The 27,902-nt window shown below is 37.3% G+C and overlaps 2 protein-coding genes across 2 annotated transcripts in view; both read left to right on the top strand.

Moving 5' to 3' along the window:
- The window catches only part of LOC106349747, a 67,234-nt gene extending 39,610 nt beyond the window's left edge, over positions 1-27,624 (top strand). Inside the window, exon 62 of the mRNA XM_048782025.1 lies at positions 27,350-27,624. The gene's annotated coding sequence lies outside the window, so the exon portion shown is untranslated. The remainder of the gene's footprint in view (positions 1-27,349) is intronic.
- LOC125610147 lies at positions 454-27,559 on the top strand. The gene is made up of 62 exons (XM_048782027.1): positions 454-687; positions 1,130-1,211; positions 1,429-1,532; positions 3,908-3,997; positions 4,089-4,136; positions 4,260-4,310; positions 4,539-4,642; positions 4,801-4,909; positions 5,362-5,463; positions 5,580-5,777; positions 6,008-6,165; positions 6,361-6,519; positions 6,836-6,928; positions 7,070-7,424; positions 7,554-7,667; positions 8,154-8,249; positions 8,427-8,494; positions 8,708-8,828; positions 8,904-9,125; positions 9,212-9,439; positions 9,510-9,619; positions 9,759-9,855; positions 10,115-10,210; positions 10,305-10,460; positions 10,537-10,605; positions 10,966-11,430; positions 11,519-11,839; positions 12,084-12,215; positions 12,286-12,399; positions 12,514-12,698; positions 12,967-13,075; positions 13,172-13,315; positions 13,503-13,778; positions 13,883-14,554; positions 14,771-14,977; positions 15,863-15,966; positions 16,342-16,637; positions 16,764-16,848; positions 17,290-17,991; positions 18,099-18,417; positions 18,595-18,753; positions 18,832-18,995; positions 19,070-19,250; positions 19,331-19,600; positions 19,694-19,900; positions 20,174-20,228; positions 20,410-20,540; positions 20,632-21,564; positions 21,648-21,724; positions 22,110-22,548; positions 22,742-22,828; positions 23,176-23,331; positions 23,410-23,594; positions 23,939-24,475; positions 24,658-24,978; positions 25,072-25,198; positions 25,415-25,636; positions 25,790-26,146; positions 26,263-26,421; positions 26,555-26,842; positions 26,977-27,172; positions 27,350-27,559. The coding sequence occupies exons 1-61, from the start codon at positions 673-675 to the stop codon at positions 27,115-27,117; spliced, it is 12,372 nt and encodes a 4,123-aa protein (XP_048637984.1). The 5' UTR covers positions 454-672; the 3' UTR covers positions 27,118-27,172; positions 27,350-27,559.
- Positions 27,625-27,902: the final 278 nt, after the last annotated feature.

Consider the following 27,902-nt stretch of genomic DNA (forward strand, 5'->3'; position numbering starts at 1 on the left):
AGCTGCACCAATTTGCCGAGATGAAGCCTAATGCTAGTTCGTTTAATGTTTATTTTGAATGACTAGGAAAATTTAAACATTGTAAATATGTAACCTTGATCTAAACTATGTAACGAAACATAAATTAGCACAAAACGTTATTCTAATTCATATATTCTTGGAAACATAAATGAAACAATGATTTCGAAGAGGATAAATTTTTTTTTTTTTTTTTTTTTTAAATATAGAAGAGGATAAATTTACCACATACAAAATGATGAGTTGCATACTTGCACGTAATTTAAAATCAGATTCTGGTTTCATATAAGAAGTTTTGAAGAATCGCGAGATTTATAAAATATTGGGGCTCAAAAGGAAAATTTAGGTAATGTTGCTTTAATTTTAAATTAAATTAAAAGTGTATTGACCGGAAAAAATTAAGAAAATATATAAAGCAAATCGTAAGGACCTGAAAAATCTTATCCCAAACTCTCTCTATCGCTTCCTCTCGACTCTCTTTGCTTACATCGATCGCTGGGTTTGTTTGATTTGGAATTCAAGATCGTGTTCCCTCTCTTCAATGTTGAGTCGGTTCGTTTCTCGGATCTCGATGATCCTCGATTCTCTAAACCACGCGTGAAGAAGACGACCTTACCATTTTTCGCTCCCTCCCTTAGCTAATTTCTCGCCGCCATGTTCGAAGCTCATGTAAGACCATCTCCAATGCTAAACTATAATTTTCTCTATATTTCATTTTAAAATAGAATAATTCTATTATAAAGTGGGATTTGCTGGTTCACTCTATAATAGAGTTACTCTATAATATAGTGAAATATAGAGAAATATAGAGTATTCTTGTTTTTCATTCTATATTTGGAGTAAAAAAAATAAGATTACTCTATATTTCACTATATTATAGAGTAACTCTATTATAAAGTTAACCATTGGAGTAAATTTAATTCTATAATAGAGAAAAAAATAGAGTTTCCAGCCCTTTCTATTTCGATGTTCGAATCGTAGATGCTGCTGGAGAACTAATTAGTTGATATTTTGAATTAAGATTTGAATGTAACTGATGAACAGTTCCATGTCCAGCTTAATTGGTGAAATGGAGTATCTATTAATTGCAGTCTTACAACTTGGTATACAGGTACTACATCTGCTTCGGAGGTATCTGGGTGAATATGTGCATGGACTCTCCACAGAGGCTCTGCGGATTAGTTTCTGGAAAGGTTGGCATATCTTTTTATAATAATTTTATATCTAGGGAGTATTTACAATTCTTATGTGCAAAGACTGCTCATGATTTAGTTATCTCGAATACGAAGTAGTTTGTTTACTGGTTACTGGTGATATTGACACATGTAGAGATGTAATCCCTTGGCTTTGTAGTCAGTTGTTTAACTTTGGTTCTTCCCATTATTGATGTTGAGCTTTACTGCTTTTCAGGGGATGTTGTTCTTAAAGATTTGAAGTTAAAGGCGGAGGCTTTGAATTCACTGAAACTCCCTGTCACTGTCAAATCCGGTTTTGTCGGAACCATTACTTTAAAGGTTGCTAGTTTTCTTCTTCTCTTTGTGGATTTTTTTTTTGATGTTTTTTGTTCAGACCACTCTTACCATTTATACGGTAAACTGATATAAGCATGTTTCTTTCTGGAAAGTTTGGTTACTTGAGCTTGGATTGAAAATCCTTGCCGGAGTTACTTGCATCATATTTCTTCACATGCTAATTCCTATATATGCTTACTAAAGTACTTTGAGGATCTAGAGAGAGGAAAAACCACTTATTGATGACTTAGCTAAGCTTACATGACCAGAAATGCATGCATGTGTGATGCTCTTATGCAATGATGTACAATAGCAATGCTGGGAATTGATATGGTTTAGTTTATTGACATGTTTGTTGGTAAAAGTGAAGAGAGTGAATTTTTTTAGCCTTTTTCACATGAATTATTGAACTGTAAGGCTATTAGCAGTGTTGAAGGAGTTATGAGCTAGAAAAATGTGGTATGAAATTTTTTTATTGTGAACGTGATATCAGTTATAGGCAAAAATGCTTTAATAGAGGGAAGTCCCATATGATTTAATTGGGCTACATTTTCTGTTAATCAAGTATTTACAACTCTTTGAATAATATGTGGACTTTTTAAAAGTAGATATGCGTATGATTCTGTTTGTAGTTTTGGTTTTTGTTTTTTCAAAATCTATTTTTCATCCAATCAAGATTTTCAAATAATAGATTTCCTAAAATGTAGGGAAACTAGTTTTTTTTTCTTTCAAATAACTGTTTTCTTAACACAAAATCCCAAAACAAGTTTTCATGGGGTTTTCTACTTATGATGGTTTCTATTTTTTTTTCTTTTGTTTATTCTTTTTCTATATTTACCCATTAATATAGGAAAAATAAATAAAATGCTAATTAATATAAAAAATAAGGTTTTGTAAGATTCAAATCTGTGTTTTATTGTCACAGGGCGTCTACTATTCATAGGCTGTCAAGAAAAAATAAATTTGAGGATGTAAAATAAATAGTATATACACTTTTTTGGTCAAAATAGTATATACATAAGCATGAATTTTATGTCTATGCTAATTGAAACTAACATTAAATGTAATAAGATTAGTGCAGTTTGAATGATATATATTCTACCTAATAAAATCAATCTTTTTTCTAATAAATTGATTGTCATAAAATTTATTTTGCTTTACTATAGTGAACTACACAATAACTCATATACAATTTTAAACTTATCAGTAAAATAAATTTCATAATTCAAAATTAACAATTAAAATAATACGTAAATATTACTGTTAATAAATTTTGTATTATTTAGAAAAATTAATTTTCAGCATTTTACTATTTCATGCCTATAAACTAGGCCTGGGACTTTTATCTGAGATCCGGATATCCGGAGGGGCCAAATCCGAATCTGGATAATAAAATGTTGGATCCGTCAAAGCCGGATCCAAATATCTTGATTTTTTAGTCCGGATATATCCATAAGTTTTATTAATAACTATTTCAAAATAGTAATATCTATATATAAAAATTAATTTTATTTAATATATTTTTATTAATTATTATAATAGTATATATAAATTTTGTAATATTATACATAAAATAATTATACATGTAAATTTTATATAATTTTTGTAATATTTTTAAATTATTGTTAATATTTTATATATAATAACATTATTTATTTATTTATTTCAAGGATTCAAATCCGGATCTAGATATCTACAATTTTTAGAAGGATATCTGACACCCGGATATCCGAAAACTCGGATATCCGAGAATCCGAATCCAGATAAGGATAGTAAAATTATGGATCGGCCGGATAAGGATCTGGATACCTTAAAATTGCCTAGATACCCGATCCCTCCCAAGCCTACTATAAACTATAACCAATATAATACTTAGTATATAAGGACATTTTTTAAAAAAATTGTCAATAAAATAAAACTAATTATTAAAATTAGTTTTATGTAAAGTTAAGTCAAGTTCTTAAAAATAATAGACAACTTCTAAAATTAAATAAATTACTAATGAAAACTTTAGAGAAAAAGAAAAATATACAGAAATTTCAAAATTAAATAAATACAAATATCAAAAACCTGAGTCGAAAATCACCGTTCATGTTTTTGAACAAAACTAAAAGCCAAAAACTAAAATCTAAAATCTAAAAACTAGAAACTAAAAGCCAAAACCAAAAGCTAAAATCTAAGTAAACAATTAACAATCATCACTTGAAGCTTTTGATACGAAGTCAACTGTCATGGATATTACCAGTCAGGGTGATACCCTCCCTGGTTTCTAAACGTAGACTTGTATTAGCAAATGTTATTTTTGTTAGCAAACTCTAGTAATTATGGCTAGGTAGCATATCTAGAACTTGACAGTGACTAACAAACCTTTGTTTCAGGTCCCTTGGAAAAGTTTAGGAAAAGAGCCAGTCATTGTTTTGATCGACCGTGTCTTTGTGCTTGCTTATCCTGCCCCTGATGGCCGAACAGTTAAGGCATTGTCTTGGATTTTGTGTTGTCTCGCCTTTAAGCTTTTTACTTTGGTTGGTACCAACTTTGCTTAAACTATTTACATACTAGGAGGAGCACAGGGAAAAGCTTTTAGAAACCAAGCTTCAGCAGATCGAGGTATTAAATTTTTCTGGCTGATGCATACTTCTGAATACAATCGATATGAGTTTTCGGTCTTTTAATGTACAAGATAAACGTTGATGTTTTCTTATTTATCATTCTCGTGTTTGCTACAAATAGGAAGCAGAATCGGCAACTCTTGAAGCAAGAGCAAAATCTAAGCTGGGAAGTGTATGCTTCTGAACTCAACTTATTTTGTAATTTTTATATCGTTCTTATTTTCTTTTTACGGGTTATCTGTTTGAGTGACGTGGAACTTTCCTGATCAGATTAGAAGATTCCTTATGATCTTTTACGAAGGATATATATGCCCTCCTTGTACTAGATAAATGTTTTTCTCATATGCTAATTATGTTATATGTTATAACTTGTAGCTCTTTTATGCTTGGTTCTTTGCAGCCTCCAGCAGGAAATTCTTGGCTAGGTTCGCGTATTGCCACAATTATTGGCAACCTTAAAGTATCCATCAGCAATGTACATATTAGATACGAGGATTCTACCAGGTTTGTGGCTGTTGGCCTTTTTTTATTTTCCATGTTCTGCTTTTATAGCCACATCTAGCTTTTGTGTTCTTTAGTAATGTCATTGTTGGTGTTTATTGGACACGACTCAGACGTACATGCTAATCAATTTTTTCGTATTTCAACAATATATGATCCAGTAATCCAGGGCATCCCTTTGCTTCGGGCATCACCTTGGCCAGCCTCGCAACTGTTACAATGTATGAGGAAGGAAATGAGACATTTGACACAAGTGGTGCTTTGGATAAAGTGCGTATAGTGAGCTTTGTTTTCTTTCTTTTCTATTATCAATTAGGCGGAGCAGTTGAAACTTGAAAGTTGACAAAAACATTGTGTTTCAAAGTTTCGAATATTTCCCATTTTATGGTCTCTCATATACGAAGTTCAAGCCCCTTTTCCAAGAGGCTTGAAATACGATAGACCATCGATTAGACTTTTTAAAGGAAATGTCGTTTGTTTCACATGAGAGAATGAGGTAGTAGTTTTTAATTGATTCGTAGTTCAAAAAATATTTTTAATTGTTCATTTGTCTCTATTCAGTTAGTTAGTTTCTCTGATGTTTGTGCTCGATTAGAGTGCGTTTCATAGTTGATACTTTGTTACAAGGTCTGTTGGTTGAAAACTAAGTGTGCTGAATGATAATTATACTACTTATTGACTTGTACAGACACAATTAGGCTAACGCATGGTCTCTGTCACAGTCATTGCAGCTTGAAAGGCTTGCTCTGTATCATGATTCTAATAGCTCTCCCTGGGAAATAGAGAAGCAATGGGACGATATTAGTACCGAGGAGTGGGTTAAGGTTTGTTCTTGTCCACCTTTTACTTGGTGATTATTTTGTGTTTTGCGTCAAATTATTAGTCAAGTCAAATGTTCCTTGAGGTTTTATGTATTTAACTACTGGCTGTCTTCGTTCAGATGTTTGAAGATGGCATAAAGGAGAAAACTGAGCATAACCTAAAGTCGAAATGGGCCTTAAATCGTCGATATCTATTGTCCCCTATCAATGGATCTCTTAAGTATCACCGGTTAGGAAATCAGGAGAGAAATAATCAGGAGACTCCATTTGAAAGAGCGTCAGTTAACATAAATGATGTTAACGTGACAATCACAGAGGTACCATTTTCTGTACTTTTTATTGTTGTTTCAATTTTTTTCTGGGCAAATGTTTCTCGTTTTCTTCCAGGGGTAGCTGTAATATTTTCCATCGAGTTTTGGTTTCTTCTGTCCATCTTTGTACTTCTGAGACCCGTTAGAGTTTGATACTGCGTCTGCTTAGTGATTTTTGTTTTTGAGGTGCTGGACTTAAGTCACTTGTATGTTGTCTACCATGTTTCCCTTACCAGGAACAATATCACGATTGGATAAAGCTAGTCGAAGTTGTTTCAAGATACAAAACATATATTGAGATTTCACATTTAAGGCCCGTGGTTCCTGTTTCAGAGGCTCCACGTTTGTGGTGGCGCTTTGCTGCTCAAGCTAGTTTGCAACAAAAGAGACTATGGTACGTGCTCGTTTCATTTATATCTCCCTTGCAGGATTTTACTGACAGACTAGGAAAAGAAACTTCATTTATCTAGAAAATCTATTTTGTTTTTTAGTCTTGCATAGTTGATCATCTTCTAGGAAAGTATACTGCATTCTATATGTGGAATGATGTTGTATTTTGATCTGTCTTTCATATACTACCCCATTTCAGCTATCGATTTTCCTGGGATAGAATCCATCACCTTTGCCAGTTACGTCGGCGTTATATTCAGCTGTATACCAACTTTCTCCAGCAGTCATCAAATGCTAATAACCCAGAGATGAGAGAAATCGAAAGGGACCTTGATTCCAAAGTGATTCTTTTGTGGAGGTAATAATTATATCCTCACATTTTGAGTGGAAAGCATCAATCTTGTGGTGTATACCACCGGAATCCATCTCGAAGACACTTGATCTCTGGATTGATTTGGCTATTGTCATGACAATGGTCAAGTTCCAAATATACTGAAAGTTTATAGACATATTTGACTTACTGTTTGATTACATAGTCTTATTATACCACTTTTTCTCAGAAGAAGTTCAAGCTTTGCCATTCTTCCTCGTTGTTTTCATTGGGATTCTTAATGGCACTGTGCTGTCTATGTGCTTTTCCTCCTTCCGACTTATCTGACCATGTGCTGTAATAGGTTGATTGCACATGCAAAGGTAGAATCTGTGAAGTCAAAAGAAGCAGCAGAGCAGAGAAAGCTAAAAAAGAGCGGTTGGTTCTCATTTAATTGGTTAGTGGATTCTGGTGCTTCCTTCTGAATATGGTTGTCTTGCTTTTTGGCTTTTCAAATTCTTATCGTAACAATGAATGCAACATCACAGCCAGATTCCATATTTTTTAATTAATATTTGTCGTTACTATCTCCATGAAGGCGGACAGAAGCTGAAGATGAGCCTGAGGTCGATAGTGTGGCTGAGGGATCGAAATCGGTGGAGGAAGGATTGACTAAAGAAGAATGGAAGGCCATAAATAAGTTACTGAGTCATCAGCCAGACGAAGACATGAATTTGTATTCAGGAAAAGACATGCAAAATATGACTCACTTTCTTGCAACGGTATCAATTGGTCAAGGAGCCGCTAGGATTGTTGATGTAAACCAAACTGAGGTGCTGTGTGGTAGGTTTGAGCAGCTCGATGTGACGACAAAGTTCAGACATCGAAGTACTCAGTGTGATGTATCACTGAGGTTCTATGGCTTATCTGCACCAGAAGGTTCCCTTGCACAGGTTTGTTTTCAAATTTCACCTTATGACCAGGGTCACAAACCCCTGTGATAAGATTCTGTATTCCTGTCTATAAATGAAGATTTGACCTTTCCCTGCTCCCCTCTGTGTGTCATGCTGCTGTCTTTGAAGAGTGTATCCAGTGAGGGAAAGACAAATGCCTTGATGGCTAGTTTTGTGAAATCTCCAATTGGAGAGAACATTGATTGGAGACTATCAGCAACGATATCCCCTTGCGCCGCTACGGTAATCAGTTCATATATGTGTGCTCTTGAAACATAGGTATTTAGGACCTTATAAAAAACGTCTCGAATATATAGCAGCGTCTTTGGATAGTAAATTTTCTGGACCTTATAAAAAGTTTTTGGAGATTAAAACTCCTTTTTGGAAATATGGATGGATATACACACACATATATATATATATATATATATATATATATATATATATATAGTATTGTTATAATTTTAAACTACGAAGTACTAGTAACTCTCATGTGCATATGGTTTTCTTAGTTTGGAATTTTAATGTAACCAGAGATGCGCTTCTCAAACATTTAACATCAGCGATGGATGCTTTAGTGTACTAAATTCAGTTACTGCCAAAGGAGCACTAACAATCTTAATTCAGAACAGATGATGATTTTTTGGCGGATTAGATAACTTGGTTCTGGGGATAGCACAAGTTGTTCATTTTAAATCTTGAGCACAATTGGTAATTTTCGTACTGCAGATCTGGACTGAAAGTTATGATCGTGTATTGGAATTTGTGAAGCGAAGTTGCGCAGTTAGCCCTACTGTTGCACTAGAAACTGCTGCTGCGCTTCAGGTACTGTTCTAATGTTCAGTGCACTTTTTATTACAAGAATTTATTGCATATGCGTTAAGGTGACAATAAGACGTGTACCCTTACGCAAATCCTTAGTCATAGATTTCTGTATGTTTACTATCCCGCAGACTTTTAGGCTTTAGCATTTATTTTTATTTTCACCGTTCTTTATTACAGATGAAACTAGAGGAAGTGACTCGACGGGCTCAAGAACAACTTCAAATAGTGTTGGAGGAGCAAAGCAGGTTAGAACAATTTAAACTTGGATCTCTCTTTACCATTGTCCCTTATATCAGAGTTGGACCATTTGGTGATGACTAAAGCGAGATGCTGTTTGCATAGAACAAAAGCTAAATTATTGTAGTCTGTTCGAATTTGGATATCTAAATATTTTATCAGTTCGGACAGGTAGCAAAATTTTCACCGGATTCCTTAATGCTTTTCCTTTGATTTCTCAGATTTGCTCTTGACATTGATCTTGATGCTCCAAAAGTGAGAATCCCTTTGAGGGCTTCAAGATCGTCCAAGTGCAGTAGCCATTTCCTTTTGGATTTTGGTAATTTTACGCTAACCACCATGGTAAGTTTCCAGACTTGCTATACGACTTTAGTAGTGGTTCTCTTCTGTTTTCTTATACTTCTTGTACAAGTGCAGGATACTTGGTCTGAGGAGCAAAGGCAAAACTTATATTCTCGGTTCTGCATTTCCGGAAGAGATATTGCCGCTTTCTTTACCGACTGTGGATCTGACAACCGTGGTTGCAGTTTACTCATGGAAGATTTCACTAATCAGCCAATGTTGTCTCCCATTCTAGAGAAAGCGGACAACGTTTATTCCCTTATTGAGAGGTGTGGAATGGCAGTTATTGTTGATCAGGTATTTACCTTGTGCGACATTTCTATTCATGTGTCAATTGCTAAAACGAGGCATTTCTACTGACACGCATATATCTCTTCTTGAAGATCAAAGTACCTCACCCAAGTTTTCCATCCACAAGAATTTCCATCCAAGTGCCAAATATTGGTGTTCATTTCTCGCCAACAAGATATATGAGGATCATGCAACTGTCCGACATCTTGTATGGTGCTATGAAAACCTACAGTCAAGCTCCTGTTGATGACACTCCGGATGGAATCCAACCTTGGAGTCCTGCAGATCTTGCTAGTGACGCTAAAATCTTAGTTTGGAAGGTATGTTTAAGTACTTTTCAAGCTTGATTTATCTTTGTTGGCTTTGACTGTATGAAATCTATTGTTTCAGGGAATTGGTAACTCTGTTGCTACTTGGCAGCCTTGTCACCTTGTTTTTTCTGGTTTATATCTGTATGCATTTGAATCAGAGAGGTCACCTGATTATCAACGTTATTTATGGTTTGTGCTATTCTCCACTCATTATTTTGTTTCATGTACCCCTCTCTTTTTTTTGTACTTTCGAGTTACTCTTCCTGCAACAAAGTTTTTTTGCATGTGTTAAGAGAAGACGGTTAAGTTAGTAACTTTGTATGTGCAGCATGGCTGGCAGGCAAGTATTCGAGGTTCCGCCCGCAAATGTTGGTGGTTCACTAAACTGCCTTGCTGTCGGTCTTAGGGGAACGAATCTTAAAAAGGTAAGCTAAGCTGCCTGATTGTAAACAATAGGAGTCATAAAAGAACCGGCAAATCTATGAGTCCAGCGTTAAAATATACTCCTAATTGGGTATGCCTGCTTAGTCTTGAATCGGTACCTACCTGAAATAAGATGGTTGAGAGTGTTGATGATTCTCTGGACAAAAAGCCAGCTCACATATATTCCTTTACAGCGGCTTTCCTTGCTGTATTCTTATATGTATTTTCCATTAAAAATCATGGATCTCATGCATTCTTCAGGCCCTGGAATCTTCTAGCACCTGGATCATAGAGTTTCAGGGGGAGGAGAAGGCAGCATGGCTGAGAGGACTTATCGAAGCTTCCTATCGAGCTTCTGTATATTTATAAAATCTCATTCACCTTTTTTCTGGGTTTTTCTTTCTGCATTGGTTGTGTCTGGTTGATGCTGAAAAATCTTGTCCGTTTGTAGGCTCCTCTGTCGGGGGATGTACTTGGTCATACAAGTGATGGTGATGGTGACTTCCATGAACCTCAGACCGGGAATTCGAAAGCTGCTGATCTTGTTATTAATGGTGCTTTAGTTGAGACGAAGTTGTACTTGTACGGGAATGTTAGCTGTGATCAGGTCTCCACATATTTTTATACCAGAACTTTCATAGTTCTTATTTTAACTTGGATTTTGAAATCCTAATCTCCTGCAGATCAAGGATGAATGTGATGAGCAGCTTGAAGAGGTTCTGCTTCTCAAAGTTCTTGCTACGGGAGGAAAGGTTTGTGTTTGTTGGACATACTAAGCTGATACTGAAGTTGTGTGTATGAGGCTTACTGGGTGTGCAAAGCTTAGAAAACCTAACACCATGATATTTAGTTTCTGATTAAAATGATATTTATATCATTAAGCCTGGCTAAGATAATGATTATGTGACGGAAACTACAAACAGAACCACGGCATTGTTCATAAAGGTTGATTAAATGATTAAATTCTTCTCGTACCGTTCGCTAAATCAGGTTGCATTTTTTAGGAACGCCACTTGTGAAGATGTCCGTTTGGATATTTTTATTTCTTCTACTTATACGGTTGATATACAATATACTAGTTTGATAGAGGCAGATTTGTGTTTACTCTGCAGGTCAATATGAGAAGTTCAGAGAGTGGCTTAACCGTTAGGACGAAGTTGCACTCTCTGCAAATCAAAGATGAACTTCAGCAGCAGCAGTCAGGCAGTCCTCAGTATTTGGCTAACTCTGTCCTGAAGAACGAAGACATACAAGACTCACCAAGATGTGATTCTTATGACAAAGAGATGTCTGTAAGACATGCAGATGATGAAGATGCCTTTACTGATGCTTTGGCAGAGTTTCTGTCTCCTACAGAACCAGGTACTCCGGATATGGATATGATTCAGGGCAGCATGCTGATAGACTATGATGAACATTTAGGAGTCGAGGATGCTGAAAAAGATACATCTCAGGGAAAAGGCCTTTGCGATGAGGTATTTTATGAGGTGCAGGATGGTGAATTTTCTGATTTCGTATCAGTTGTTTTCTTGACGAGGAACTCCAGCTCCCCCGATTATAATGGAACCGACACACATGTATGTAATCTAAGACCATGTGAGGTTAGCTTACTGTAGCAAATATACCTTCTCGACTTCGCTAAGTTCTGCTTGAAATCAATTTCAGATGAGCATTCGCATGTCAAAACTGGAGTTCTTTTGCAGCAGACCGACTGTAGTTGCTCTAATTGGTTTTGGATTTGACTTGAGCGCTGCAACATATGTGGAAAATGATAAAGATGTCAACACTGTGGCGTTTGAGAAATCTGATATGGAGAAAGACACAAATGATGAAGGTGGACGCATTGAAGGATTACTTGGATACGGCAAGGACCGTGTAGTGTTTTACCTGAACATGAATGTTGATAGTGTGACTGTGTTTCTCAACAAGGAGGATGGTTCTCAGCTTGCCATGTTTGTACAGGAACGATTTGTGTTGGACATCAAGGTAATAAATATTGGCCTGAGGCATCTTATTGAACGTATTTGATTTTGTATCTAGCTACTCTTAATCATGGCCCCATACCAGAGGACAAGAAAACCAGTTTGTTAATGATTCTATCGAAACTGAGTTTCTAAAAGTTAGATCTGCAGTTGGTTCTCTACCTAAATGTTATAAGCAAAGCGAATCAGTTTCATTGAAAGTCTGTTTTAGTTAACTTTTTTTTGGTTAAATTTGTTAATTTTTCAAGGTTCACCCGAGCTCTCTTTCAATAGAAGGGACCCTAGGTAATTTTAAACTCTGTGACAAGTCGTTAGACTCTGGAAACTGCTGGAGTTGGCTCTGTGACATACGTGATCCTGGTGTTGAGTCTCTTATCAAGGTAAAATGCTGACGACCTTATCTTGCTTGTTTTTGTCGTGAATCTGCTCACTTCCTCTTTTACTCTGCAGTTCAAATTCAATTCATATAGTGCTGGCGATGATGACTATGAAGGATATGATTATAGCTTATCTGGTACACTGTCAGCTGTCCGCATCGTATTCCTCTACAGATTTGTTCAAGAGGTGCCAGGATCAATAACCTTTTCTTACCCAGTTCATTTAAAGTGCAAAGGAAACTTAAATGCTCTTCTGTGGACATCATTTTATTATTGACCAAACCAATGAAATGGTTTTCAGATTACAGCGTACTTCATGGGACTTGCCACTCCTCATACAGAAGAAGTCGTTAAGCTTGTTGACAAAGTGGGAGGCTTTGAGTGGCTAATCCAGAAATATGAGATGGATGGTGCTACTGCGCTGAAACTAGACCTTTCGTTAGACACTCCAATAATTGTTGTTCCTAAAGATTCTCTGAGCAAAGAGTAAGTATAAATGATGCGGTTTATTATTTGATATGTCCTATGCTATCAGTCACGTATTAGGTATGTCAACACTTCGGTTACATAGCTCTCTAACGGTAGTCTAGTAGTTGCCATCAAAATTATTTGCGTAATATAGTCTTTATCCTGTAGCTCTAAAGAAAGCTTGAGGTCTGCAACATATTACCTTTTGTTACTGAATCTCTAAAAGATTTACTTTAATCTTTCTCTGCACGTTGGTAAAATCTCAACACACTTCTATTGGCTGCAGTTACATACAACTTGACCTTGGTCAGCTGGAGGTATCAAATGAAATAAGCTGGCATGGGTGTCCGGAGAAAGATCCTAGTGCTGTACGTGTAGATGTTCTTCATGCAAAGGTTCGTATATATTAGAATAAACATGAAACACTTTTGTTTAACGTATGGATGAAAACACTACCCTGCTGATTGTTTCTATTGTCTTTTTGTTGTAAGATTCTTGGACTTAACATGTCAGTAGGCATAAATGGTTCAATCGGGAAACCAATGATACATGAAGGCCAAGGATTGGACATTTTTGTACGGCGCAGCCTACGAGATGTTTTTAAGAAAGTACCAACACTTTCAATTGAGATCAAGGTATTGGATTTCTTCTTCTCTATACGTTCAAAGAACCCAAATATTTAGTTTTGGCGTCAAGAACCGATCTCTAAACTAAATAAGTTTGTATGTTTTTTGTCTTGGCTTCCTGATATTGATAGATTAGTGATGACTATACTTATAAACGTTATTATTGTAAAAGGATAGCTTGCTGTTTGCCGTGCAGATTGATTTCTTGCATGGTGTGATGTCTGACAAAGAATATGATATTATTGTAAGTTGCACAACCATGAATTTGTTTGAGGAGCCAAAGCTACCTCCAGATTTCCGTGGTAATAGTTCTGGCCCCAAAGATCAAATGCGGATGCTGGTTGACAAAGTGAACCTGAATAGTCAGACGATAATGTCACGTACAGTAACCATACTGGCCGTTGATATCAATTATGCTCTTCTTGAGTTGCGTAATAGTGTTAATGAAGAGTCACCGTTAGCTCATGTTGCGGTACGTACTTCTGAGCATGATCATTCTATTTTCTTGTAGATTTCGCCCCTAAGAAATGTACCAGATATCTAAAAACCAATTTGCCATTTACTTTGATTTAACAGCTTGAAGGATTATGGGTATCCTACAGGATGACGTCACTATCTGAGACAGATTTGTATGTCTGGGTTCCTAAAGTTTCTGTTCTAGACATCCGTCCTAACACAAAGCCTGAAATACGGCTGATGCTTGGCTCATCGGTTGATGCATCCAAGCAAGCTTCTTCTGAATCTTTACCCTTTTCCCTTAATAAGGGAAGTTTTAAGCGGGCCAACTCTAGGGCAGTTCTTGATTTTGACGCACCATGTTCAACGATGTTGCTGATGGATTATAGATGGCGAGCGTCCTCTCAGTCATGTGTTTTACGGGTTCAACAACCTCGTATCCTTGCTGTTCCTGACTTCCTCCTTGCGGTTGGTGAATTTTTTGTTCCAGCTTTACGTGCAATAACAGGAAGAGACGAAACATTGGATCCAACAAATGATCCAATCACTAGATGTAGTGGCATAGTTCTCTCTGAGGCTCTCTATAAACAGATAGAAGATGTCGTGCACTTGTCCCCATGTAGACAGTTAGTAGCAGATTCACCGGGGGTTGATGAGTATACTTATGATGGATGTGGAAAGGTAATCTCGTTGAGTGAACAAGGAGAGAAGGATTTAAACTCGGGAAGATTAGAACCTATCATAATTGTTGGGCATGGAAAAACGTTGCGGTTCGTGAATGTAAAAATTAAGGTAGAAACTCTTTTCTCTTTATATATAATAATATTAGATACATCCTTTTGTAATTTTAAAATAATCACTTGGTAGAGTGAATTTCTTTTCCGAGCGCTTATAGCGTGAAGCGGAGAAGGATTCTTTGTTTTGTTGTAATTACTGCTTCACATTCTCTTTTTCCAAGATTCTTAATTTTGCTAACTGCTTCTTTTCTGTTTTTTTCTTCTGTGGCAGAGTGGGTCGCGTCTGAGCAAGTGCATTTACTTGAGTGACGATAGCAGCTGCTTATTTTCCCCAGAAGATGGTGTTGATATCTCAATGTTAGAAAATGCCAAATCTAATTCTGAGAATGTGCTGAGCAATGCGTACAAACCATCAGATGTCTCAGATATTCGTCAATCCGATTTGAAGTCTGGCCAGTGTTTTACCTTTGAAGCTCAGGTAGGTTTCCTAGAGCCTTTCTTTTTACCTGTTTATATAGTTTTGAGCGCATAGTTTATAGCTATTTTATTGCGTTCTATTTGATCGAAAACTACTAGACTTTACATTTGTTCTCTCTTACTTATTTTAGATCATTATTCCTTAATTCTGGTGTTTCTTTGATGTTCTTTCTTGGCTCATAAGATTTGTTTTAGAGAAAAAGACTAGGATAGCACCAAACCAAGTTTTTGTTTCCAAAGTAGCAGTCAAAGCTCAAAGTCACAAAAATAGGTTTTATTATAGAGGTAAATATACACTTATATCCCTTGGGTTAATTAATCCAAACCTTAGGTTTTAGAGTTAAGGGTTGAGGTTTTGGATTAGGGTTTAAAATTTTATAAAAAAAAATACTAAAATAAAAAATAAAAAATTTAAAAACAGTTTCAAAAAATATTTTTAAATTATAAAAAGAAAATTTGAAAAAAAATAAAAAAATTTCAAAAAAAAATTTCAAAAAAAAATTATAAAAATTTCGAATCTGAAAACATATAATCTGAAACTATAAAAAAAAATCATTTTTTTTATTTTTATATTATTTATATTTTTATTTATTTAATTTTAAACTAAGGGTATTAAGGATATTTTACCCTTTAATGAATGTCATTTTTGTGATTTTCTCCTTCTAGTGCCATTTTTGAGACATAAACTTCAAAATGTGCTATTATTCACAATTATCCTTTGTTTTATGTGGAGGGTTCCGCAACTTCTTTCAGCGGCCATCTTTCATAAGTTCTCAATTACTGTCCTAGCTGATTAATGAAACTGGATTTTTTTTTGTTTTGCTGTATTTGTCAATTTCATAGGTTTTTGCTGTATTTGTCAATATCATAACTTGTTTTTGCACAGGTTGTTGCTCCCGAGTTCACATTCTTTGATGGTACAAAATCCTCCCTGGATGACTCCTCTGCTGTAGAAAAGCTTTTGCGAGTTAAATTGGATTTTAATTTTATGTAAGTGCAGCTTTGTCCAAATCTAAGTATCAGTGATTAACCTAGCACGCAGTGTCAGGAAACAAACGTCTTTCGTCGTTTACATGGATCAACATCTCTCGGTTTGGTTTACAGAGTCTGTAATGTTGGCGACAAAAAAAAAAAAGTATCAGTGATTAATGTTTATCAACATTTTGTCATACATGAAAGTTCTGAACAGTTAGGTCTGAGCACATTTTACAACACAATATTTCCCTAATACAAATACGTTTGCTTGACGTCGACTCCATCTTGCCTATGACGTTGACAACAAGCTTTTTTTTTTCTTCCTTTGTTGTGAACGGATCTAAAGTTTTTGTTACATTGTTGATATATTTTTGCTATTGTTTTCAACAGGTACGCCTCAAAAGAAAATGACATTTGGGTTCGGGCCTTGCTTAAGAACCTGGTGGTTGAAACTGGTTCTGGTCTTATCATTCTTGATCCAGTCGATATTTCTGGGGGCTACACTTCTGTCAAAGAGAAAACAACTATGTACTTGACGTCAACTGACATATACATGCACCTTTCCTTGAGTGCTCTATCCCTTCTGCTGAATCTGCAGAGCCAAGTAACTGGAGCCTTACAATCTGGAAATGCTATTCCGTTAGCTTCATGCACCAACTTCCACAGGATTTGGGTTTCACCGAAAGGTATGGCATCAGTTACGTTAGGTGCATTTTTTTAGTCTGGCCACATGATCTATTATTTCTCTACCTTGTAACCGACTGTATCAGATAATTACACTATTGACTATTTCCTTTTGGGGATGCGCGCAGAAAATGGTCCCGGTAACAACCTCACAATTTGGAGGCCGCAGGCTCCTTCGAACTATGTCATATTGGGAGACTGTGTGACATCAAGGTAATATTATTAGTGCTTATCTGGTTACATGTATATCTTGATGTTACATATAGTTTGCTTTGATATTTTCATCCGCACAACAGAGCTTTCAATGATTATAGTAAATGTTTTGTGTATCTAATATACTCAACCAAAATAATTCTCTTGGGGGATAAAATTCTTGTTTCATCCTGAATGTGTGTGTTCAGTCATCAATAGCATTGAACTCCGTCCATAAAATTCATGGCAAATCATTTCCGTAACAGAAATAACCAAGCTCTTGTCGTATTGGAGCTTTAACGTAACGGATGCTTGGGTGTAACATGCAGCCTCTTTTTCATTTGATATGTGCCAGTGCTTACAATTGCTTAAGAAGTGCTCACTTCAGTGTACATATGTTTTCTTCTTCTAGAAGGTAAAGCTGCATTATGATATTAAATCCCTTTAAAATTTTCCTTTCAGGGCAATTCCTCCTACACAAGCAGTAATGGCAGTAAGTAATACATATGGGCGCGTGCGGAAGCCGATTGGATTTAATTGTATCGGCCTGTTCTCTGTTATTCAAGGTTTAAAAGAGGGTAATGGTCAACATTCTCCTGATAGAAATGAGTGCTCCCTCTGGATGCCTGTAGCTCCTGCAGGATATACTGCTATGGGGTGTGTTGCAAATTTAGGAAGTGAGCCACCACCAGATCACATTGTTTATTGTCTAAGATCTGACCTTGTATCTTCCAGCAGTTTCTCTGAGTGCATATACACCGTCCCCTCCAGTTCATTAATTGAGTCTGGATTCAGCATGTGGCGCGCTGATAATGTTCTTGGATCATTCTATGCTCACTCCTCAACTGAGGCTCCCTCCAAACAATATAGTTGTGGCCTCAGTCATTGCCTTCTTTGGAATCCCCTTCAGTTGAAAACATATCCATTATGTGACCCATCATCTACAAATGGCTCTCAAAGCGAGCAAACAAATGATCAGACTGGAAATTCATCAGGCTGGGACGTACTCAGGTCTATTTCTAAGCCATCGAGTTATTATGTTTCAACTCCTAACTTTGAGAGAATCTGGTGGGACAAGGGTGGTGATCTTCGTAGACCTATCTCAATATGGAGGCCTGTACCACGTCCTGGTTTTGCCATATTGGGTGATAGCATAACTGAAGGGTTTGTAAATTTTTAATTTAAATTTTGGTCTTTATATTAGCCACAATGAAAGAACTGTTTTCTTACATTAATGTTAATAACCTATGATTTTCTTCTTCTCTCATTAGGTTGGAACCACCAGCACTTGGAATACTATTTAAAGCAGATGACTCTGAGATTGCTGCAAAACCTCTTCACTTCACTAAAGCCGCACATATTGTGGGGAAGGGCTTGGATGAAGTTTTCTGCTGGATTCCTGTTGCGCCTCCTGGCTATGTTTCTCTAGGATGCGTTATTTCTAAATTTGATGTGGAGCCACATGTGGATTCGTTCTGTTGTCCCAGGTTTGATCTTGTTAACCAGGCCAACATTTACGAAGCTTCTGTTTCAAGATCTTCAAGTTCAGAGTCTTCTCAATGCTGGAGCATTTGGAAAGTTGACAATCAGGTTGGACAACCTGTTTTAACCCTGATGTTTTGTCTCTTACTATGTGAATGCTTTGTATTGTCATCATTGAACTGTAGGAACTTCTGGGTTTTGTGAACCAGCTACTATCCATTTGCTTAAGTACCCACACTGTGAAAAGTATGTCCCAATCCTGATAGCTGCTGATATCTTGTGTAGGCATGCACTTTTCTTGCACGTTCTGATCTAAAAAGGCCTCCAATTCGGATGGCTTTCGCTATTGGAGAATCCGCAAAGCCGAAGACACAGGAAAATGTAAATGCAGAAATTAAGCTGAGATGCTTCTCTCTAACACTTCTAGACGGCTTACATGGGATGGTATGTTATGGTCAAATTTACTACCCAATTTGTTCAAACGCAATGTTTACATCTCTATCCTGTTCTGAATTCTTCCAGATGACTCCTCTCTTTGACACAACTGTCACTAATATCAAGCTATCAACTCATGGTCGTCCTGAGGCCATGAATGCAGTACTCGTTGCCTCCGTCGCTGCTTCAACATTTAACCCACAGTTGGAAGCGTGGGAGCCTCTTCTGGAGCCATTTGATGGAATATTCAAGTAAATATAATAATGAGACTTAACTGGGAGATAAAACTGGAATAATATTTTGATTTCTCACTTTCGTTTTGAAGGTTGGAAACATATGATACTTCCTTGAGTCAATCATCGAAGCCAGGAAAACGCCTGCGAGTTGCTGCTACTAACATTTTGAACATAAATGTTAGTGCTGCAAACCTTGAAACTCTTGGTGACGCCGTTGTTTCATGGAGAAGGCAACTAGAACTTGAAGAAAGAGCGGCCAAAATGAAAGAGGTACCTTGTTCTTTAGTCTCTATTTCTTCGCGAAAACATATATTTTCTTCGTGAAAGTATATATGTCCGCTGTGGTGCAGGAATCAAGTGTCTCTCGTGAGAGTGGGGATCTTTCGGCCTTTTCAGCCCTTGACGAAGATGATTTTCAGACCATTGTGGTAGAGAATAAACTCGGCCGTGACATATATCTGAAAAAGCTGGAGGAGAACTCAGATGTAGTTGTAAAGTTGTGTCACGATGAAAATACTTCTGTGTGGGTTCCACCTCCAAGGTTCTCCAATAGGTTAAATGTTTCAGACAGTTCTAGGGAAGCACGCAATTACATGACTGTACAGATTTTGGAGGCTAAGGTACATATACGAAAGCATCCGTCATTGGAAATTTTTATTGTAGCGTATTAGAAAGCTTTATGGTTAAGATGGTACTTTCACTTTTTTGTGAAGGGTTTGCATATTGTCGATGATGGCAACAGTCACAATTTCTTTTGCACCCTGCGCCTCGTTGTTGATAGTCAGGGTGCAGAACCACAAAAGCTTTTTCCTCAAAGTGCTAGGACAAAGTGTGTAAAGCCTTCCACCGCAGTTGTTAATGACTTGATGGAATGCACCTCCAAGTGGAATGAACTTTTCATATTTGAAATCCCAAAGAAGGTAGTATATTAGGAAACGTTTAATTTTCTGCTTCCATTATTGATCATCTTCTCTGTTCCTTCAAACTTGTGGTATCACAAGCGATTTAGCCTAGAATTAACATTAGATTGGAACAGTATATAAAGCTAGTTGCTTCCCCGTGTTTTCTCTGACTCAGATGCCTAGTAGTACAAGCTATATCGTTTTGCAAAATTCCTTTTTGAAGTTAAAACAATTGTCATGATTTTGGAACTTATCTCATATTTGTAGTCTTTTTCGATTTAATTGTTTTAGGGATTGGCCAGATTGGAGGTTGAAGTGACAAACCTTGCTGCTAAAGCCGGAAAAGGTTAAATTCAGTGACTTCTTCGGTTTATTAACTTCGACCTGTTTGTCATGCATAACCATCAATTAAGCTGTCCTTTTCTGTCTGTTTTATCATTCTTTTCTAGAGTGAATTGGCATTGTTTATTGTTCATTTGAGTAGATTGTCCGTCTGTTACATGAGAGTAAGCCATTAACTAATGCAGGAGAGGTGGTCGGGTCGCTTTCATTTCCTGTTGGACATGGGGAAAATACACTTAGAAAAGTAGCTTCAGTAAGGTCGCTGTATCAGTCAAGTGATGCTGAGAATATTAGTTCTTATACGCTTCAGAGAAAGGTTAGCTGTTTTTCATTTATATAAAGGTATTTTAACGTTTCTCAAGCTTCTCTAACATATGTTGCTTTCTCATTTGATAAATGATATGAAGAATGTCGAAGATATACATGACAACGGATGCTTGCTTGTCTCAACATCTTATTTCGAGAAGGCTACAGTCCCCAACACACTAAGAAATATGGAAAGTAAGGATTTTGTTGACAGAGACACTGGTTTCTGGATTGGAGTTCGGCCTGATGACTCATGGCATAGCATTCGCTCGCTGCTTCCGCTCTCTGTTGCTCCGAAATCACTACAAAACGATTTTATTGCAATGGAAGTTTCTATGAGAAACGGAAGAAAGCACGCAACATTCAGATGTTTAGCAACAGTTGCAAATGATTCAGATGTCAATTTAGAGGTATCCATATCATCTGATCAGAATATCTCTTCAGGAGCGAGCAATCATAACGCTTTGGTTGTCTGTGGATCGTCCTATGTTTTACCATGGGGATGTTTGTCAAAAGATAATGAACAGTGCCTACATGTCCGGCCAAGGGTTGACAATCTTTCTTATGCATGGGGTAGTTGCATCGCCGTGAGTTCTGGTTGTGGAAAAGATCAACCATTTGCTGATCAAGGTTTGCTTACTCGGCAGCAAACGTTCAAGCAAAGCAGCAGAGGATCTGCTTTTGCTTTGAAACTAAACCAGCTTGAGAAGAAAGATATGCTTTTCTGCTGCCAGCCCTCTACAGGGAGTAAGCCATTCTGGCTCAGCGTGGGAGCAGATGCGTCAGTTCTTCATACAGACCTTAATACACCTGTTTATGATTGGAAAATTTCTGTTAGTTCTCCTTTGAAGCTAGAAAATAGACTTCCTTGCCCAGTCAAATTCACAGTGTCGGAAAAAACAAAAGAAGGCACATATCTTGAGAGACAACATGGTGTAGTATCTTCAAGGGAGATTGCTCACGTATATTCAGCAGATATTCAGAGACCTGTGTATCTTACACTAGCTGTCCATGGTGGTTGGGCGTTGGAAAAGGTTGGCTTTGATAAACTACAGAAGAATCTACTCACATTGGAAAAAGTTCTCATTTCATTACTAAATCTGAATTTCTTTTGTAGGATCCCATTCCTGTTTTAGATCTATCTTCAAGTGACAGTGTGTCATCCTTTTGGTTCGTCCATCAACAGAGCAAAAGGTTTGTCACTCTTTCTTTTTCATTTCTCGTTCTTCCTGGAATTCTTAGTATTGTTAACTCCGCCTAATACGCCAGATACATGAATCTGTATTACGGCTCTTTACAGCTGTTTAAGAAAACAATGGTTAACAGCTGTTTTACGGCTCTTGACCAGAAAGGGTCACGTAACAAAATCGCATTTGTTCCAGAATATTATTTCATCAGTATCTCTTCTTAACTAACTAGTATCTTTGGGAGGAGCCAGTCCGTAGTTGAATTTCATTGAGGCCGTTATAATGTTGAGAATTATCAAATGTGGATGTTTTTTCTTTTTCTGTTATAACCCCGATACAATACATTCATGATAATATTTTGCCACATCATACTCTTTCTCTTGGCGTTTCAGGAGACTGCGTGTAAGTATAGAACGTGATGTTGGAGAAACCGGGGCTGCACCAAAGACTATAAGGTTCTTTGTACCATATTGGATTACAAATGATTCATATCTTCCTCTAGGCTATAGAGTGGTGGAGATTGAGCCATCAGAAAATGCGGAAGCTGGCTCCCCTTGTTTGTCTAGGGCCTCCAAATCTTTTAAGAAAATTCCTGCATTTTCGATGGAGAGAAGACAACAGAGGAAAAATGTCCGAGTGCTTGAGGTTATCGAGGATACTAGTCCTTTGCCTAGCATGCTTTCTCCACAAGAATCAGCTGGTCGGAGTGGCGTCGTGCTGTTTCCATCTCAGAAGGATTCTTATGTTTCCCCACGAATTGGTATTGCTGTCGCAGCTCGGGATTCTGAGATCTACAGTCCTGGAATTTCTCTACTTGAACTTGAGAAGAAGGTGAGTTGCTAAATATTAAAAGATTTGTCTTAAAGCTAATGGCTTGAAATTGCTGGACTTTGCTTTATTGTACGAGAACCATTTCTGACACACTTCTGTATAAAGGATTTCCTCCTAGCTGTCGTCATTTTCTTTAATTGGTTGTGTGACTAGCAACTTTCTCTCCTTTCATTAACCACGAATTCTTTTCCAGGAACGCATAGATGTAAACGCTTTCTGCTCAGATGCCTCGTACTACAAGCTCTCAGCAGTATTGAATATGACATCGGACAGAACAAAGGTCAGATATCACTTCCGTGTGATTTTTCTGTTTTCTCATTGCTGTGGTATCTGTATAAATCACTTGTCTGAAGTCAAATTCGTGCTCATATACAGTGTTTTATTTGTTGGTGTCTATTTATTAAAGATGTTATTTGGGCGTGAAAACTCTTAGGGATTAGCTAGCTTGGCAAACAATACTTAGTTGGCCTTTGTTTTTCTCTCCTGTTTCCATAAAAAATGTACATGCTGCTGTTATATATTAGACTCCTCTCCCTGGTTTATTATATCAAGATAAACTAGAGGCGGATTATGTCCAGTCTGGAGTCCCACTTGTTATCTTACTCTCAGTTATACATTTGCTTTCAGGTTATTCATTTCCAGCCACACACCTTATTCATCAACAGGGTGGGTATGAGCATCTGTCTTCAACAATGTGATTGTCAGACAGAAGAATGGATTAATCCTTCTGATCCTCCAAAGCTCTTTGGATGGCAGTCTTCCACCCGGATTGAGTTGCTGAAAGTATGTGAAATACCTTCAGATTTCTGTATCTTAATTTTAATATGATTAATGTGCTTACGGCGGATGGGACATTTTCAGTTACGAGTGAAGGGATATAGGTGGAGCACACCATTCAGTGTCTTTAGTGAAGGTATAATGCGTGTCCCTGTCGGAAGAGAAGATGGGACTGAGCAATTGCAGCTAAGAGTACAAGTCAGAAGCGGGACAAAAAACTCACGTTACGAAGTTATTTTTAGGCCAGACTCTGTCTCCGGTCCTTATAGGTAAATTACACATGCCTCAACTGTCTTCCAGTTCCAGATGAGTTGTTTATTTTCTGATGTTACTTTACTGTTTAGTTGGATATTGATGGTACATTTTCTAGCTAAGATCATATTTGCATTTATGATTTAAAAACTTGCTGCCAAATCTTTTCTTTGAAACCCATTATCTGTTTGGTGAATCAAGTAATCCATGGAACCTGCATGAAATTATTTTAATACGATGATGCATCCTATTTACTGAATCCAAGTTTGTGTTCCCTCTACTATATTTACGTTTTTTTTTCCACGAAGCATATCTAACCTTTTCTTTTTGTATTCTATGTGATGTGAATCCATTCTCCTAGGATCGAGAACCGTTCCATGTTTCTTCCTATTCGGTATCGCCAAGTGGGTGGTGTCAGTGAATCTTGGCAATTTCTTCCTCCTAACGCAGCTGCTTCGTTTTATTGGGAAGATCTTGGTAGACGACATCTATTTGAACTTCTTGTTGATGGCAATGATCCTTCTAAATCGGAAAAATATGATATTGATAAGATTGGTGATCATCCACCACGAAGTGAGACTGGACCTACCAGACCCATACGAGTTACTATTGTGAAGGAAGACAAAAAGAACATTGTGAGAATCAGTGACTGGATGCCAGCAGTTGAACCTACGTCAAGCATAAGCAGAAGACTTCCAGCATCATCTTTGTCAGATTTATCTGGTGGGTCTCAGCAATCTCAACTTCTGGCCTCAGAAGAGTCTGAGTTTCATGTGATTGTTGAGCTCGCTGAGCTTGGAATCTCCGTAATCGATCATGCTCCGGAGGAAATATTGTACATGTCAGTGCAAAACCTCTTTGTGACATACTCAACCGGCTTGGGCTCTGGGCTTAGCAGGTGAGTTTATGGTTTTTAAGTTGTAGGCTTGTAGCTTTATTTTACAGAGCATTCTATTTCACCACTGCAGTTAGTCGGACCGTAAATTCATGTCTAATTCGACAATAGTGGTCACCGTCTTCACGCTTATCAGTTATAAAACCAAGCACGCTGGACTAATGTTGAACGCTAATTTTTTACAGGTTCAAGCTAAGGATGCAAGGTATACAAGTGGATAACCAATTACCGTTGGCTCCAATGCCGGTTCTGTTCAGACCACAGGAAACTGGAGATAACGCTGACTGCATTCTGAAATTTTCTGTTACTTTGCAATCGAATGCTGGTCTCGATCTCTGTGTCTACCCGTATATAGGTTTCCACGGACGTGAAAATACTGCCTTTCTGGTTAACATCCATGAACCTATAATCTGGCGCATTCATGAGATGATTCAGCAATCCAACTTGAGTAGACTATCCAATTCTGAGTCAATGGCTGTATCAGTTGATTCATTCATTCAACTCGGGTATGTACAGTCGGATTTTCTTATACATGTATATGCTAAATGAGTCCATTCATCGACACTTACCTATATGGTTACATCCTTCCAAAATTGCAGAGTTCTCGATATCTCAGAAGTTAGATTTAAAGTATCGATGGCAATGTCTCCAAGTCAAAGGCCGATGGGAGTGCTTGGCTTTTGGCCATCCCTGATGGCTGCTTTTGGGAATACAGAAAACATGCCGGTAAGTTTTCACGCGATTAGCCTACTAATTAGTTTATGACAATCCGTTTTTACTTTTTACTCATAGGATCACTAGAATGATCCTAGTCGACGAGTTTCAGAACTTGTAGAATTTGATTTGTCGATGTCCCAACTACTGGAAATACTGCACTTCCAGCCCAACCCAGCCGAATATTCGTATGTTTTTCTCTATTAATTTTTCATATTCTTGAAACAGGTACGCATAAGTGGAAGATTTAACGAGAACATATCCATGCGGCAAAGCACTATGATCGATAGTGCTATTAGGAACGTTAAGAAAGATCTCCTTGGCCAGCCTCTTCAGTTGCTCTCAGGTGTTGATATTATCGGCAATGCAAGCTGCGTTCTTGGCCATATGAGTCAAGGCATAGCTGCGTTGTCAATGGATAAAAAATTTATCCAAAGTCGACAGAGACAGGTTCGTTCATGGCTTTGATTTTGCTCCTGCATGTTGCTGTTTCATGTAACATAAAAAAATAAGTTGCTTTTCATCTGTTCACCTAATATGTGAAAAAAAATTCATTTGACGTTCCAGTGGCTTATGATACAAGTGATTTCTAACATTTGACAGGATAACAAAGGTGTTGAGGACTTTGGCGATATTATCAGAGAAGGAGGTGGAGCTTTAGCGAAAGGCTTGTGTAGCGGAGTCACAGGCATATTGACAAAGCCTCTCGAAGGTGCAAAATCTTCTGGTGTCGAAGGATTTGTCTCAGGTTTTGGGAAAGGAATTATCGGTGCTGCTGCCCAACCTGTGAGTGGAGCTCTGGATCTTCTGTCAAAGACCACTGAAGGTGCAAATGCCATGAGGATGAAGATAGCAGCAGCAATCACTTCAGATGAACAACTTCTTCGCCGGAGACTTCCACGAGCTGTTGGTGCTGATAGCCTGCTTCGTCCTTACAACGAATACAGAGCACAGGGGCAGGTACAAATTTGTACTCATGACTCTTTTCAAACTGTATTCCACTAGTGGTTTTTCTCCTGATGAGGAATGGATTTATTCGTGATGATGATTCATTCTTCTAACTTTTGCACTTACAGGTCATATTGCAGTTGGCAGAATCTGGATCATTCCTTGGCCAGGTTGACCTGTTCAAAGTACGTGGGAAATTTGCATTCACAGATGCTTATGAAAGTCATTTCATTCTACCAAAGGGAAAAGTTCTAATGATCACACATCGAAGAGTAATATTGCTACAAGTGAGTCACACAATAACCTCTTACTCTTCTCAGTATATGCATAAGGTCTATAATTTGGTCTAGTGTTCGTCCTCGGTATCTATCTAGCCAAGAAATCCTCTTTGACATTAGCAACATTTTATTTTATTTCCAGCAACCGTCCAACATAATGGGTCAAAGAAAATTCATCCCGGCCAAAGATGCGTGCTCTATACAGTGGGACGTTCTATGGACTGATCTTGTATTTATGGAACTGACTGAGGGGAAAAAGGACCAGCCTAACTCTCCACCTTCGCGGCTTATTCTCTATCTGAAATCAAAGCCAAATGATTCGAAGGAACAAGTCCGTGTTGTCAAATGCAGTCCCAACACGAAGCAGGCCCTTGATGTTTACTCAGCCATCGATACAACCATTAACTTGTACGGGCAAAATGATTCAAAGGTTAGTGTAGCTTCTTTTTTCTTTCACAATTAATTAACAATAATGTCACCCCTTGTTTTGTTACAAAAAAAAAAAATAATGTCACCCCTTGTTTAAAACAAATTCAGAATATATGTTTTGGTTATTTGATTTAGGCATTGGTGAAAAACAAAGTGACAAGGCCGTATTCCCCGATATCTGAGAGTTCTTGGGCTGAAGGAGGTTCTCAACAAATGCCAGCTTCAGTTGCACCATCTTCAACCTTTGGCACAAGCCCAACGACCAGCTCAAGTTAAAATCAATCTTTAAGCTGCATCTTCTTGATCTGTCACCTTCTCGCCCGCCACCCTGGTAAATATTTTTTCCTGCTTCTTCCTCTGATCATTTCTCCATTTGCCTCTGAACATGTACTTCTGCCTGATGATTTTACTATAACACAAACACAATCTAATGGTTTCTATGCGTGTTTTTCGTTATTCAGTGTTCTCGTTCGAACACTAACAGACATGTTTTCGTTTGTGTTCTTAGGTGGGTGATATGAAACACAGCTTTGGTATAAAGACTTTTTCGTCGGGCTCAAGTTTTCTTTCTCGCGTAGGATTTTCGTAAATCATATCCGTAGAACCATATATGTGTGTGTATATATAAACCTCTGCAGTAAAGACTTTTCCAACAGTAAACTCGTGTTGATCAACACATGTATATCGAAGCTGCCTTGTATAATTTTTATTGTTTTTAGAGAATGTTGTCAAAAAGAACAAAAAAAAACTATACTATTATCTACAAAGATGATTTTACAACTCCGTTTCGTCTTTTCTTTTTAACTTTAAAAAATACAACTACAATAAATATCTATATTATTAAAACATTTTCATTGCTGTTTTTTTTAATAAAAAAACTCAATTTTACCCAAAGCTAGAAAGATTTTTTTATTTTATAAATGCATAACTTTGATATCATCATAAACATTTTAAACTGCTACATAGTTTTGCGAATAATAATTTATTTAGGTGAAAGAATGTTTTAAAAAGAGGTTAATCTACCGATTGAATATGATATTGTCATATTTAATTCATGGATC

This window comes from Brassica napus, chromosome A6, assembly GCF_020379485.1.
Source record: "Brassica napus cultivar Da-Ae chromosome A6, Da-Ae, whole genome shotgun sequence".
Lineage (NCBI taxonomy): Eukaryota > Viridiplantae > Streptophyta > Magnoliopsida > Brassicales > Brassicaceae > Brassica > Brassica napus.

Coding starts and splice junctions, on each gene's coding strand:
- LOC125610147 (XM_048782027.1), top strand. Junction 4,137..4,259: donor CCAAGCTTCAGCAGATCGAG/GTATTAAATTTT, acceptor TGCTACAAATAG/GAAGCAGAATCGGCAACTCT. Junction 20,229..20,409: donor TGCTGCTAAAGCCGGAAAAG/GTTAAATTCAGT, acceptor TAACTAATGCAG/GAGAGGTGGTCGGGTCGCTT.